Source organism: Bidens hawaiensis, unplaced genomic scaffold (assembly GCF_021521415.1).
Source record: "Bidens hawaiensis isolate Kalapana, Puna unplaced genomic scaffold, B.hawaiensis_p1.1 tig00023035_1, whole genome shotgun sequence".
Taxonomy (NCBI): domain Eukaryota; kingdom Viridiplantae; phylum Streptophyta; class Magnoliopsida; order Asterales; family Asteraceae; genus Bidens; species Bidens hawaiensis.
Window position 1 is genome coordinate 346,130 of NW_027493595.1, and position 16,744 is coordinate 362,873.

Below are 16,744 nucleotides of genomic sequence, written 5' to 3' on the forward strand. Positions count from 1 at the left end.
TTTTCTTGAAGAAGAAGGATGGTTCATTTAGAATGTGTATTGACTACAGGGAACTGAACAAGCTGACAGTCAAGAATCGGTACCCCTTACCGAGGATTGACGACTTATTTGATCAGTTGCAGGGATCCAGTTATTACTCGAAGATAGATCTACGGTCAGGTTACCACCAACTTAGGGTCCATGAGGAAGACGTGCCGAAGACAGCCTTCCGAACTAGATACGGCCATTATGAGTTCTTAGTGATGCCTTTCGGGCTAACTAATGCGCCGGCTGTATTCATGGATCTGATGAACCGTGTGTGCAAACCATACTTGGATAAGTTTGTGATTGTATTTATAGATGATATTCTGGTTTATTCCCGAACCAGAGCTGAGCATGAACAACATCTGAGATTAATTTTGGGGTTGCTGAAGAAAGAAAAGTTGTATGCAAAGTTTTCTAAATGTGAGTTTTGGCTTAGAGAGGTTCACTTTCTCGGTCACGTTGTAAACGAGAACGGAATACACGTCGATCCTTCCAAGGTCAAAGCCATCGAGAATTGGGAAGCGCCAAAAACACCAACTGAGGTGAGGCAATTCCTAGGACTAGCTGGCTACTATCGACGTTTCATTGAGAACTTTTCCAAGATAGCTTTACCTCTGACTGCGCTAACACAGAAAGATAAGAAGTTTGATTGGGGCGAAAACCAGGAAGCAGCGTTTCAAATGTTAAAGCAAAGGTTATGTAGTGCGCCAATTTTGTCGCTACTCGAGGGGACGGACGACATCGTCGTCTACTGCGACGCTTCACATCAAGGACTCGGATGTGTCCTTATGCAGAGAAACAAAGTCATAGCGTATGCCTCTCGTCAACTCAAGGCCAATGAAAGGAATTATACAATGCATGATCTGGAACTTGGAGCAGTTGTTTTCGCGCTAAAGATTTGGCGCCATTATCTTTATGGTACAAAGTGTTTGATTTTTACGGATCACAAGAGCCTTCAACATATATTTGATCAAAAGGATTTAAACATGAGGCAACGAAGATGGGTTGAATTATTGAATGATTATGATTGTGAAATAAAGTATCATCCTGGAAAGGCGAATGTGGTAGCAGACGCTTTAAGTAGGAAAGAGCGAGCAAAGACGTTACGAGTTAAGGCTCTAAGATTGACCGTTCGCGCAGACCTCACTACCCGCATCCGAGAAGCTCAACAAGAAGCCTTGAAATCAGAGTTTGTCAAGAACGAATCCCTTGGGGGTATGATTAAGAATTTGGAGCTCAAAGAGAACGATTCTCGATATTTTGCTAACCGCATATGGGTCCCTCTCAAAGGAGGATTGCGCGAGCAAGTGTTAAGCGAAGCTCACAAAACGCGGTATTCCGTACATCCTGGCTCAGACAAGATGTACCAAGATGTTAAAGCGCTGTATTGGTGGCCCAATCTTAAGGGCGACATCGCGACGTATGTCAGTAAGTGCCTGACGTGTTCGGAGGTGAAGGCTGAATACCAGAAACCGTCGGGGTTGCTTCAACAGCCAGAAATTCCCATGTGGAAGTGGGAACAAATCTCCATGGACTTCATTACCAAACTGCCAAGGACACCTGGGGGTTACAACACGATTTGGGTTATTGTAGACCGGCTAACTAAGTCAGCACACTTCCTGCCGATCAAGGAAACCGATAAGATGGAAAAGTTAGCCCGATTGTATATTCGAGAAGTAGTTTCAAAACACGGAGTTCCGGTATCCATCATTTCTGATAGAGATAGTCGTTTCACCTCAAGATTTTGGAGATCGTTACAAGGGGCTTTAGGTACTCGTCTTGACATGAGTACGGCTTATCATCCCCAAACGGATGGACAAAGCGAGCGAACCATTCAAACATTAGAAGATATGTTGCGCGCGTGCGCAATCGATTTCAGGGGTAGCTGGGATACTCATCTCCCATTGGTTGAATTTTCATACAATAACAGTTATCACACAAGCCTCAAGGCTGCGCCATTTGAAGCCTTGTATGGGCGCAAGTGTAAGTCCCCACTGTGTTGGGCTGAAGTGGGTGACAAGCAAATGACTGGTCCAGAATTGATCCAAGAAACGACGGACAAAATTTTCCAGATACGGGATCGCCTTAGGGCAGCGCGCGACAGACAGAAAAGCTATGCAGATGTGAGAAGAAAACCGTTGGAATTTCAAGTAGGGGATAGAGTACTTTTGAAAGTCTCTCCATGGAAGGGAGTCCCCCGTTTCGGCAAGCGAGGAAAGTTAAATCCGCGATACATCGGACCATTTGAGATCCTGGAAAGGATCGGTCCAGTTGCTTATAAACTCCATTTACCCGCCGAACTTAGTGGAGTTCACAACACGTTTCATGTATCCAACCTCAAGAAGTGCTTATCTGATGAAACGTTAATTTTACCATTGGACGAGGTTCATATCGACAAACAGCTACACTTCGTGGAAGAGCCTATAGCAGTAACCGATTGGAAAGAACAAAAGTTGCGAAGAAGCCGAATCAAGTTAGTAAAGGTTCAATGGAGCTCAAAGCGTGGACCTGAATTCACTTGGGAAAGAGAAGACCAAATGCGCAAAAAGTACCCATACCTCTTCCAAAGAATAGCTCCTACCAGCGACACCTCCTAAATTTCGGGACGAAATTCTCCTAACAGGGGGAGAATGTGACACCCGGTAATTTCCCAATCCCATAAACCAAGTAACCAACCTAATTATTAGGAGATTGTGAATGTTATGCGCGCCATTATCAGCGCGGGCATATGTTATATGCGCCATGCGCGGATGCGATGCGCGCCATGTTAGGATCAGCGCGGGCATATGTTATGCGCGCCATTATCAGCGCGGGCATATGTTATATGCGCCATGCGCGGATGCGATGCGCGCCATGTTAGGATCAGCGCGGGCATATGTTATATGCGCCATGCGCGGATGCGATGCGCGCCATGTTAGGATCAGCGCGAGCATATGTTATGTGCGCCACGCGCACAGGTTTTGTGTTTTCATAACTTAATTACATGTCGTTTGTCTAATGGGTTAGCCGCCCCGCTTGATGCTAAGGCGGGTGCATACCTCTTCAATAATCAAATCATTTATGCGCGCGCGGAAAAAGGGAACTAACCTCCCCGCATGGCGGGAACATTGAGAGCTAGTTTGTTTGAAGCTCCAAGATGGAATTGACTTCAACATAACTGATCACTATGTTGAAATACCAAGACCTCATGGAGAATCTACAAATGAAACTCAACGTCCCTGACTACGAGAAGGTTACGCACCTACCCGCATCAAATAAAAAGGAGTTATGTGCGACACCTGCGGGAAGAATCCCCGCGGGACACCTTAAAACTAAACCCTTTACGCATGAACGTCTGCACAGAAACCAACCACCTTTTCGCTTAAATCCAAAAGTTCACCCTGTTAATAAACTCTGAGAACGCTGGTTCCAGCAGAGCCAGATGGACCCGCAGGATTCCTTATAAGGACGCCTGCGCAGTGATACGCGCAGGATTCGTTACAAGGACGCTTGCGCGAAGACCAACTGGAGCCGCCGGACCCACAACGTTCAAAGAAATGGCCTACACGCAGAAGGCTATACGCGCAAGGTTACGCGCACAAAACACTTAGTCTATTCTTCAGATGAAAGGGGATTACCCCCGCCCAGAAAGAACCAGTTGCGTGTTTCAGAGATTTTTACCTTTTGACTGCACACTGACAACAGTACCAGGAAAAGTAGACTGTAACACGAAATGTCAGCTGTCAGCCGCACCTACACTCATCAACCACAGTCTTGCATGTACTGTCAAATCCATCAGAATCTTTATAACCACTCCCTAGGACCATCACCCCCATCCCTAAAATAAATAATAATAAACCCCAATACCTTGTCATCATTACACCCAATATGATAAGATTTCAATCCCCTAAATCAAGGGATTGTGTTCCCTTGAATTTGCCTATAAATAAGTATCAATTCTTGAATAAAAATATCACACAAACACACTTCAAACTCCTCTCTTAAACCTGTAATTCTGCACTAACCATCTCCCGAGCATCCGTTTCCAGTTCCGTTTCCATCAATAGGTAAGCCGAAACTTTAGTCTTAAGATTTACTTTCCTGACCAACCCTTATATTCTTCGATTTCTTGATCTTAATATACATGTTTCTTGTTATTTAAACGTATTTTAGACTTCCAATTTCGAGGCTAACATCAGGAAACCCGAATCTCGTTTAATCTCTCTCTAAACCATCACTTAACAAGAATCACAGGTGAGTCTCACAGCCCCTATTTTCACTGTTTTTAAACTGTTTTCGGGGCGAGGGACACGTGTTTAAATTATGTTTTATCATGGTATATTTACAAGCAATGCAAACGATTATCTGTTCATGGTGTTTATCTTGGTTTTCAATGTGAGTGCGCAAGATTTAGAAAGTGATCACTTCGTCAATGGAACTCTAAGGGTAGGGACTACTGTGTTTGATCAACCCGCTCGTAGGGGTCGCACCTCTTTGCATAGACGAGTGCCTAGTATGGTCATGGGGTAGTACTACTGGTTGTAAAGCCCGCTCGTAGGGGTCGCACCTCTTTGCATGGACGAGCGCCTAGTTTTCCGAGCACAACGTCCGCGCGTAACCCGCGGGACGGTATTGTTTTAGCTCGTAGTGGCAGCGCCACTTTGCATGGACGAGCACGGTTTTCAGAAATGTTCACGCGTAACCCGCGGGACGGTTTTATCAAGCATATGTTTTAATGGTGTTATCAGAAATATGTTTCAATATGGTTTTATCAAGGATATGATGCAATACGATTTATCAAGTCACCAAAACTTGTGAACTCACTCAGTTTATACTGATTCAAATGTTTTTACGTGTCTTTCAGGTGATAATTAGTAGCGCAAGGAGTCACACATAGAGCACTTCACGCAGAACATCTATAAAAATAGTTTTTGGAAGATTTTAGTTCTATCCCTTCCACACGCGTGGTTGTTCCCGCCGTGTAAGGGGATATGGCGCGGAAATCTTCAACGTTTTTCATATGTGGATGTTTTTATATGTAATTCTAAACAATGTAATGTATTTTGTACTAGACATTTCATGCGCAATGGAAAATTTATTTGAATGTTTGCAATGACTCGTGCTTGATTATCAATTCCCACTCGCGCGCACCCGGCTGTTTCCGCCGTTTAGGGCCGGGTGTGACAAGTTGTATCAGAAACTAGTTGTGGTTGATTGATAGGATTAGAATAATCAATGTTAGAATAGTTAAGTTCGTAAAGTTACATCTAACGCATGTTTTTATATATTGAATTTGCGTCAACTTATGGAAGTTTTGTTATAGATATCATAGTGCTGTTACATAATGAATACTTAAATATTAAATTTCATAAATTGCTAAAAACTAGTGCAAAAAGTATGTTTCAAATAAAAAATATGTATATAATTGATAATAAATTATACAAATTATAAAACTAGGTATAAAAGTATAAAACATTTATATAAAAATGAAGTACAGTTAATAATAAACACATTATAAAAGAACAATAATAGCTAAACAAAAGGAGAGGATAGGGGGATTGTAAGAGTTGCATAAAACGAAACCTATTATTTTAAACATGACGACGTAGATGATCACTTATCCTTTGTCATAGAGAGGTTAGTTAATAAAAAAACACGTCACTGTCACTAGACAATAGGACATAACTATATGAAAAAACAAATGTAATGAAAATCGGTTAGTTAACCAAAATATTTGAAAAGAAAAAAAAAATTGGACTTTCTATTCATTATTTTCTTAAATCTGGTCTTCTCTCTAACTGTTTTTATAAATTTGGTCTGCTACCCCTATATTATTATATTTTCCCAATGCGTCTGGAAAGTCAAAATCTTAAAAAATTTTGAGGAAAAAGTGGCTATTTTGGGGACTCTCTCTCTAAAAGAGGCTATTTTGGGAATGTTCCCATTTTAAAAACTTGAAAACCGGTGTGAATTAAACTTGTGGTGTTTAGCCGGATCCACATGTTTTACCAGATTTGTACCTTCGCGTTAAAGTTCATTGTATAGGTCCTCAAAATGTGGCAAACGGTGAAGCGTCCAGTTGGGATTGAATCGTTCGGTTGTCCATATGCCCAGTATAGCTTATTTCAGTATTTAGTTTAAGTGTTATTAAAAAAAAATCTTTTTTCTATATCATTTAAAAAAACCTTGAATCATACCATCATGATTGCACAACAAAAAATAAAATATATAACCAATTTGCGACTACCATTTTCACAGTTAATGTATTCTACACATCATGAACTTGGTTGTGCAAGAAAGACAATAAGCTGAGGCTAAGCATACCCCTCTCCCTTGCTTGTCGTACCTCCTCCCCTAAATCCCTAAATAATAATGTAAATGAAAGTTTTAAGAAAATGCTATTGTGATATTTTCAGTAAAATTTAAAAAAAGGTATAGTAGATATATATTAAATTTTGGCAAATAGTCTAATGATGTTTCGCTCAAATTGGGACACACCTACAAGATGGTAGTTGACTTCTAATATGTTTGAAAAAACCTTATGAAAAAAAAGGAAGTTTACAAACGTTCATGACCTCCTTACGGTTCGTATTTTAGTTACGCCATTCCGACTTTTAAGAGGTGTGTAACATCAATTTTTGTATATTTTGTATTTGAATATTTATTAGAAGATATTTAAAAATTATAGCACGATCTATGTTGAAGTATATATATGCATCAGTTGTAATATTTTATAAAATAAAGTGTATGCTGATATATCATAATATTAGTGTTATGTTGTTTGTTTGTTGTTTATTGTGACATTTTGTTACATGTTTTATACGATGTTATAAGTTTCTCATAAATTTTTACAAATTTAATTACATTATAAACTAATTATAAGCTTTTCTTAGTTGATAGAAATTACATGGTTGTAAAAATCCTTTCAGCGTGTCAACTAATTCCTGATTAATCATTAATCATGACTAGTCGCCAATTAAATACTATTTGTTTAAAGTCAGTCAAACTTTTTTAAACTGACGTAGATATATGTATATTAATTACAATTTGATTAATCCCTATCAATCACAATTAATCGTTAGTCCCAGTCCCTCACTAGACAAACACCAACAATTTCTAAATTTAAAAGAAATTCATACCGACTGAATGAGTCAAAAAAGAGCTTTTTTTCATTTTTTTTTCTTTGCATTAGGTAACAAAGATCAACGTTAAGCATCTTAATTTAGAGAACCATCACATATCGAAATATTTACATCATTTTGATCGACATTAGACAACCCAAAAAAACCTAATGCAACTCCAAAAACACCAAGATAATTTACAAACTTACCAAGGCAACAAAAAATCAGCCACTGAAACACAAACCACCACCCCCAACCACATCTACCACACCACTACCACCTTCAACCACCATATCGTCACTACCGTCACAATTACAACAAACAAAACTCACGGGCTCCACACAAGTGTCCGGAATACTAACACACCGAGTGTGTTGCCATACACCACACACATCGCACGCCAACATCCTCTCGCCATCATCATCTTTAGCTCCACAATCACAATCCAAAGTCCATGTTTCCTCACCTCGCTCCATCCTAAATCGACTCAAACCGCCCTTCCCTAAACACTTGCCAACAACGTTGACCACTGTCTCGTTCTTTGACCCAATCAGAAGCTTGATTTGGGTGGACTCGTCCACACCTCTGTATCCAACAAGTTCTTCCGCTTGAAACCGTCTGAAAATCAAATAAACTTCTTGAAACGCTTTCGATGCTTCAGCTTTAAGGTCCCCAACCGTGGCATTAACGGGAAGAATTATGTGTTCGGGAGGCGGGTTTATATTACTTTCTTCAATGAGCTCGGGTTTACACGAGAGTATTAGTGACTCAGGGTTTGATTTTGTGAATGAGTTTTCAGGGTGGTAGTTTTTTACAAAATGCTTGCAATCGAGGATCTTGATGGCTGAAGCCACGGCTGTGTCCCTCTTTGTGAAAGGTATATGGTCTACTATAAACTGTGGATGGAGTAACGCTTCGTATAAATACGTTAGATCTTGGATCAAATTATTTTCAGAAAGGCTGCTTGCAATCGAGCAGTTGTCGGTGGTGTGGCCACCCGGTTCAATCCTGCAATAGTGATTGAATTATTCTGGTTTAGAAAGGCAACATATGACAAACGGCAAGTGACATTTACTGACAAACAAAGTTGTAAATGAGCCAGGCAGAGCCCACCCCGGCTCATTTATTTAAACAAGTTGAAATGTTGAGCTCAAGTTCGACTCATGGTTAGTTGTTAGCTTCTTTGTTTTTTTCTAAATTTAAATTTATTTATATGCTACATATATTGATATATATAGAAACTAAAAATAATTTTTGTAGCATATGCAGAATATATGAACTACATAATTCATAATATAATATTATAATTTGAGTTATAATTGTTTAAAACTTAAATGAACCAGCAAAGCGTGCCATGAGCCGAACCAGCCTTGGCTCAGGCTCGACTCGTTTACAGACCGAGCTTCGCACAAATAGATTTTGAGCAAGAACACTACCCGTAAACATTTAAGTTAATGTACTAAATGGAATCATGAAAATTGAATTATTAATTAAAAATTAACTAAAGCATTACCTGTATTCAAGGGCACCAGAATCCGGATTAGACCTGGCATTAACCACCATACCAACAGCTGCTTGTTTCCCTTTAAGCTCCTTAAAACAATAATCCAAAAGCTCAGGCTGACCCACCCTGCAAACCGCCCCACGCAAGGACCGCCAGCTCACCCACGACGACCCACTAACAGCCTTCAAGACTTTAAGCATCGCTTCCTCAACACGAACAACATCACTCATATTCCAAGCACACAACACCCTTGAATTACCCGACTTAACCTTTCTAACGGTCCCATAATCCCCCACTGTCCCGCTTTTATCAGTATCATGTAATAAATTAGTTATAAAATGAAACAAATCCCTAACAGTTACAAGCTCTTGATCAGACATTGACCGGTAAAAGTCGACCAAGTCATGTAGATGCGTTCTGGGTTTACGCCCTTGTGGAGATAAAAGGGATAAACGTGTGTTTGCTAGATTTTCAATTGCATTATTATAGGCTTCATGGGTAATACCATAACTTCCACCACCAAATTCATATCCCCAATCAGCATACCACGGATGACCCTTAACAACCGAGTGAAGTAACCGAAACTCCAAACCGTGTTTCTTTGATACATCCATAACGCTGACTTGTCTGTTCACAAACATTAAAACAGAAATTCATTAGCCATTAGAACAAGGCACAGGGTCTTAAAATGCAGTTTCTTTTATTGTTGACTTCCAACCCATTAGACTTATTTCCTTTTTCTTTGATTATAGGGGAAATGTATGTTGAAGCCACACAAATGCTTCACTTAAATCAACTTTAAGCAAAACATTTTGGATGACGAAAATACCCTTTTTTATATTCTTTTACTTTTTTGAAAAGACAAAATAACAACTTCAACCTGAAAAATAATTTGTATTCTAATAAAGATTAAGCCGTGATGTACGTAGTTTTACTTATAAAAGTGGTCTTGATAAAATAAGTAGGCTTGTAAACAATGGAAACAATCAAACACGAACAATTAAATAATTAAACGAACAGGGTTCTCTTGTTCATGCCCATTAAAAGAAAAAACTTTACCTGACTCCAAGAACTTTGCAAAGGCGATCCCAGAAGTCCATGATATGACGACCCGATAGAACCTGGGACCCGCCTTCCCTGCCATTGACTCTGAGAATGTGACCATAACCGTTTGTATGAACAACAGCATGTAAAAGATGACTAGTATCATCCAGCTGGTTATACATCCAATCCTCAACATCTTCAGTAGTCAGCACATGGTTACATGACTTGCACCTGCAAAAGTTAAGATCAACAATTAAAGATTCAAAGTAAATGCTCAGCGTCAAATCCATCACCTCTATTCTTAAATTAGATCTCTATATTATATACAACTTTAACACCACTATTCTTTCTAAAACATATTATTTTGTATTTTTAGGTAAATTTGAGGGCAGACCTTGAGTCAGACAAATGGACAAAAGCACCACAACCAGCACATGGCTTGTTGTAGCCACCAATGGAAGCACCATCAGCCTTTATTATGAAATGGTACCTCTTTCCACATACTGGGTTCCCGCTCCAGCCTTCATATTTGAAGTATAATTAGATATTTTCTTAAAAATTAAATTTCTAATCCAAGGTAACTCATCTTAAGGCCTAAAACTCCAATTATAACATAAAACAGAATCCAAAAAAATAGATGTAGGTCACAAATTGTATCTTATCTGAGCCATAACGAGTTGCCAGATAAACTGGCAATCATTACATAAACAACCATTTCAAAAAATTGAACAATGCATATGACAGCAGCATACAAATATAAACTGCATAGTGCATACTAAGCTAGACCACCAAGATAACATTCACAAATCTCAAAACTGTGTATTCAAATAACAAGTCTTTTATTTCGAGCATGTTTGGGGTTTGGGATTGAGTTAGAAAAAAGCTTATCAAGATAAAAAAAAAACATGCTCTTCGAGACTATGAACCAAAAAAACAAAAAATAAATCTTTTCATAAATATTAACACTAGATAAAAAAAATAAAAAATTAGACTTTTTTAAGTGAATCAAAAAATATCAATGTAAATCTGTTTAATAGTAACTGATGATATGACACGTAGCATATAAAGAGGACCACGAATGTCGCTGATGCAACCTGCCACTCAGCATTAATCATATATTAGTCGTACAACTGGCCCCACACCTTAGGCTGAGGGGTGTGGGGCTTCAGCGGGGGCGCGAGAGCCCCTCCGCTCGCGCCCCCAGGGGCGAGCACCACACCACCGAGGCGCGAGAGGGGCGCGAGAGGGGCGCGAGCATGGCTTTCAAAGCAGGCGCAAGCCTGTTCGCGTGAAGGAAGAGGCGTAAAGGGACATGGGAATGCGTGAAAGAGCCGTTGGGATGAGAAATGAGCCGTTGGGCTCTTTAATTTTATTAAAAAAAAATCTGTTTTTCCTATATATAAACCTAAACCAATTATCAAAAAAAACCCAAAATCAACCCATCTTCCAAACCTTTTTTTAAAAACATGGCTGAAAATTGGTACAAGAGACTTCAGTAACCTAAATCCGGTCGATCAAATGCTGATGGAAAAGCAAAAGGAACGTATCCGAAAGAGGTTGATCGAAGAAGACCAAGCCGAAGAATAAGAATAATGTTTTTTTAGTACTTTAATTTTTTTTTTATTTTTAGATATTAATGTGTTTTTTTTTAATTTGTGTTTTTTTTAATAATTTATGAGTTTTTTTAATAATACGTTTTTTGAATATATTTATAAAAAAATAAAAAAAAAAATCCGCTGGAGCCCCTGCTGGAGCCCCTCCACACCAGGGCCAGGGGCTCCAGCGGGGGCTCCAACACCCACCTTATCCAGTTTCTCTCTCTGCCACACGTCACAATATTATTGGCTGGAGCCCCCACTCGCGCCCCCGTTGGAGCCCCCCACACCCCTCAGCCTTATTGTTATTAATCATTTTATTATATTATTAAACTATTATTTATTATTGATTATTAATTAAATTAGATTATCTCTTAATAATCTGAATGATCTACCCCTAATTAAGTACTCCCTAGATCTACAAATCACAATTATTAATTTATTATTATTATTATTATTATTATTATTATTATTAATTATTATAGTATTATTAATTATCCACCAAACTTCCCGCCAAGCCAGCTGGCAACTAATGCGAAAGGATACTTCTAGAAACACAACCGAGTCAAACCGACTCACGAACCCGAGTTGAGTCAACTCACCAACAACTCGACACTGCTCGCAATAAACCGACCTAGATCTGACCACATCTTCCTCCACCACATCAAGACACACACTCACATCACCACTATCTTCATCCCCAACCCTAAACAGCATCTGCCACGTCAGCAGGTACGGTATCAGCGGCGGCAGCAGCGCGTGCCGGAGCAAAAACTCCCTCACGGTGGTCCTGAAAGGTCCGGCCGCCGTGCGTTCGCCGGACGGGAAGGTCAAAAAGTCGTTGAGGTCGGCGGTTACGCGGGTTTTCATCCGTTTTAACGGACGGCCGTTCACAACCATGGTTGGATGGTGATGAATTGAACGGATATTGGTTGATTAGAATCGGAAATTGGAGATTTGGGGGTGATTGGAAAATTAGGGTTAGGGTTTGGATTTGGGGTTTGATTGGATTGGATTTAATTTAGTTTAAGGGTGTTTGGGTGAGAGTCGGTTTCGGGTGGAGAGAGAGTCAAAAGGGTATGAAAAAGATATTATTTAAAGGGGGTTTGAATCTATCCGGTTATTTATATTTATAGTACTTTGTATTTAATTGGAAATTAGATTTGAGTTTATGGCTTAATGGTTAAGTTTAACCGTAATTATTGTTCATTTGAATTGAATTATTTTCGGGATTATGTTATTGGATGGTTTTTGAATTTAAGTTTCCAGCTAAAACGTCGAATGTGAATCAAATCTTTTATTTATTTGTTGATTTATTTCTATTTATATTTTAGAAATTGTTTTGGTATTTATTTATTATTTTATTTAGAAGAGATAAATATGAATAACAGCTTTTGCAGAGTTGGGCGTGGCAAACACCGTGCTGGGGCGACGAGCAGGGGCGGTATTTGGTTAATGATGGAGTGATTGGATGGGGGCGGCAAAGGTGATGTCCGGCATGGAGGTTATGTGGAGGCCATACCGCTCCCTTGGGCGGTAACCACAACGATCGGTCTAACGAATACATATACAAATAAGAATGACGAATGCCACATAAAATACACGAAACGAAACTCAAGATTAATTAATAACATTATAATATATATATATATATAACCCCAAAAATCCTACGTGTCGCGATGTGATCACTCTCCCCTTTTATGAAAGCCACGAGATTGCTTGATTTTTATATGGATGTCTCTCATTGATTTAACCCAAATTCATGGGTATGAGTCTTACCAAAACCAGATAGCACTTAAATGGGTTATAACATCTCATTAAATTAAAAATTAATCTTATCAATTATTTGATATGAAAATCCTATAAAATAGGGATATACTAAAATTTAATATCCAATTTAAAAAGAAAAAGATATTATTTATAATTAATAAACAATTTTATAGTAAAAAACATAAGCGGGCCATGGGTCACAAAATCCATATAGCTTTTAAACGGATAATAACATATCATTTATTTATGAAACCCTTGTATCATCAAACCCTAAGTATATTATTAACTTTCTTACAATAAAAAAAAATAAAATCCAAAAAATAAATATTAAAAAAGAAAATATGTAAAACAACCATTCTCTCAAGCCATCAGATTGCTTTATTTGTAAATGAATGATTCTCACGCATTTTACCCGAATTCACGGGTAAAGGTCTCACCAAACTCAGATAGCTCTTAAACGGGTTAAACATCTCATTATATTAAAAATTAATATCATCAAATATTTGATATGAAAATCTTATAAAATAGGGGATATACTAAAAATCAATATCCTATTTTATTTAAAAAAAAGATATTATTTATAATTAAGAAACAATTTTATGATAAAGAAAATAAACGCGTAATGGGTATCACCAAAACCAGATAGCTTTTAAACCGGATTATAACATATTATTTATTTGTGAAACCATTTTATTATCAAACCTTAAGTATATTAATTATTAACTTTCTTACAATAAATAAAATTAATATCTAAATATATATACATAAATATTAAAAACGAATAATGTAAAACAACCCCCGTAATACGGGGGGATAAAATCTAGTATATATATATATATAGGAGATGGTTCAAGAGAGAAGTCATTTTATTGTGTGAAGTATGAGAAGTTAATTATGACTATTGATTTGTTTAATCCATGGTCTACATTCAAAATGGAAATCTTGTAATATTGATGTTCCTCTTTTTAATATTTTTAATGTTAAAGGATATATTAGTATTTTATTATTTACAAGCCTAGAATGAAACTTGCATGCATTTAATCAGATCTTAAATTTGTGGCCTAAATATCACTCAAAATCAAAAATTCCAAATAAATAAACAATTATTAGAATTGGAAATGTACCACTACTTTTCAATTCTACTTAATTTGGTTTTCGTGTTAATCAGGAAAATTTTTTTATCAAAGATTAGAAAAAAGGTATGGTTAATTACATATCAAAGAGTAGAAAAATTTATATTTGTATTAAATTATTGGGATTATTCATTCAAATTTTTAGCAACGCATGTCTAAAAAACTATACTGCATTGTGATTGAGAATCTAAGAAAACATTTCTTTTGATTTTGTTATTAGTTATTGTATGTATATTTGTGATTTTAAGTATAGGACTTATTTTGACATTGTGTATGAATAACTTTTATCAGATAATTTAGTGTAGCTATGATGTTGTGTAGGATTTGAATTATAAAGAGCGGGATTGGATATTTTAACTTACACAGTTTGAAAAAAAACCTACACATTTAATACTTATATGTAGGGTTATTATTATGTATGTAGGCTACATTTCGTTCAGTAAAAAAACATATATGTAGGCTATATACATGTACGTTGTTTATGATAACACAATTTATGTAGGATCCATAGATTATTGCGTGGGAATGAAAGGCAATTTTTGTGTGTGTAGTATACGTAGTTGGTGCTTACCGATGAAAAACAATATTTTGTTTTGTGATATACAGAGTTTGCGTAAGATACATAAATGTATGTTGTTTGTAACACAAATTGTTGTGTAGGATCTATAAATATTTTTGTAGGTATAAAAAGTGATTTAAATGTTTATAAGTTTCTTTTTGAACGACGAACAAGATTTTGTATATTTCAAAAACAAAAATAGAAGAATATGTTTGATTTATATTATATATATTTGATTGATTTTTTTTTGTTGTTGTAGGGGTTCAATAGGAATATAGGATGAGGGGATAAAAAGAATCTTGGTGATTTTTAATTTAATTAAAAAGAAAGAATTAAAAAATATATAAAAAAAGTGACAGAATTAAGAATGATATATTCGAATAATATAAACGAATTATAAATATAAACTCAATTAATAGATAAATAAACTAATAAAGGAGTATAAATATAAAACTTTACAAAATTTAATAGTTACTACATAAACTACTTAGCAAATTTTACCATTCTATCCTTATATTTAATTAAAAGAAAAAAAAGAAAAGAAAAAATCTGATTGGCTGTATTGATTTCTCACAATAACTTGATTTCTCACATGAACTTAACCCTATATAGGGGATATATATATATAACTGAAAATTCAAAATGGGTCGGGTTTTTGGATTTGAAAAGTAACAAATGTTACACTTTGCTTATTGTTGCCCTTTCAAAACCCAAATTGATTGTGATTAAGGACCTGACTTCATCCCCTTATATCTCTCTCAATTTATCCATTTGATTTGGATGCAACCATTGCAGATATCTCCTTTTCAAAGTTGAAAACGCAAATCTCTGTTTGTTAAGGTAGCATTTGGTATGCAGTAATGGAGAACGGAATGAAATAACTCTAGAAAATGGAGTAAAGCGTGTTTGGTTGATCAAAGGAATGGAATGACCTATTACCTAGTCCATTCCATTCCCCCTAAAACACTCCAATTTCATTACATTCATACCCTATGTTTTTTATTCATTATATTCTCTCTTTCACCCTACATCACTTCCACCATCCTCCCATCACCACCACCAACCAACATCAACACCCACCACCACCATAACCGCCACCGCCACCGCCACCCACCACCACCATCACCGTCCACCGTCGTTGTTAGCGCCGCCACCACCAACCATCGCCATCAGTGCCAACCGCTCACCATCGCCATCAACCATCGCCTCGCCCACCACTGTTACCCACCACCACCGCCTGTAACATCTATGAAAAACCCATAATTATTTTGGACTAAAGTTGTCAACTTTGAAAGTTGATGGATTAAAATAATCTCAAAGACAAGTGATGGAAAAATAAAATAAGAAAAAGAAAACATCTCATGTTAATAAAGTGAGAAAATTCCATCCCACATGGAAAGATGAAAGAAAGTGGAAGCATTCCACATGGGTATAAATAAGGAAAGGATACTTTCATCCCACATGGAAACAAGAGAAGAAATGGAAGCTCTTTATAAGGAAACAAGTTTCCATAGAAATGTTTTAGTGTGACTAGCCAATCTCCATAGTCCTAGCGGATGGTGCGAAGCACCCGACGCGCACGGACTCGGACTCGGACGATGGTTGTAATGTGGCGTTTTGATGGCGCACGCTCGCATCGCTGCGAGCCGCATAAGGGCCGCTTTAGTATTTTTGAACAATGGAAGTATGATCAAGAAGTGGCAAGTTGTCAAAGACGAGGGACTAAAAATAAAAATCTGGATTCTGGAACCCATCGCGCTACGCGATGGCTTAAGACAAGGGATCATCGCGCTACGCGATGGTACCCAATTTCGGCTATAAAAGGGGAGGCTCACGGCATTTCATTCCACACCTCAAACACACACATTCTCACACACACTAGTCTCGATTTACGTGCCGGCCTCGTAGAACGTGCCAAGCTCCGAAGCTCTGACGGTTTATGGTGTAGTACGCGATATAGAGTAGAGGTGCCGCTCGATCAGTCATAGGCATTTAACTCCATATACTCGTGTGAG

The 16,744-nt window shown here is 37.6% G+C and overlaps 1 protein-coding gene across 1 annotated transcript; it reads right to left on the reverse strand.

The window, feature by feature from the left end:
- Positions 1–7,348: 7,348 nt before the first annotated feature.
- LOC143566660 (PHD finger protein At1g33420-like) lies at positions 7,349–12,191 on the reverse strand. The gene is made up of 5 exons (XM_077053298.1): positions 11,870–12,191; positions 10,067–10,193; positions 9,688–9,903; positions 8,638–9,255; positions 7,349–8,132 (listed from the first exon to the last, which is right to left on the reverse strand). Exons 1-5 carry the CDS (start codon positions 12,165–12,167, stop codon positions 7,349–7,351), a joined length of 2,043 nt encoding a protein of 680 aa, XP_076909413.1. The 5' UTR covers positions 12,168–12,191.
- Positions 12,192–16,744: the final 4,553 nt, after the last annotated feature.

What these genes read in the sequence shown, in the direction of transcription:
- LOC143566660 (XM_077053298.1), bottom strand. Translation starts at nt 12,167, where the DNA reads ATGGTTGTGAACGGCCGTCCGTTAAAACGGATGAAAACCCGCGTAACC. An exon ending in CGAGCAGTGTCGAGTTGTTG is followed by an intron (nt 10,194 to 11,869) that starts GTGAGTTGACTC and finishes TCAAATATGAAG; the next exon opens with GCTGGAGCGGGAACCCAGTA. An exon ending in TGCAAAGTTCTTGGAGTCAG is followed by an intron (nt 9,256 to 9,687) that starts GTAAAGTTTTTT and finishes GTTTGTGAACAG; the next exon opens with ACAAGTCAGCGTTATGGATG.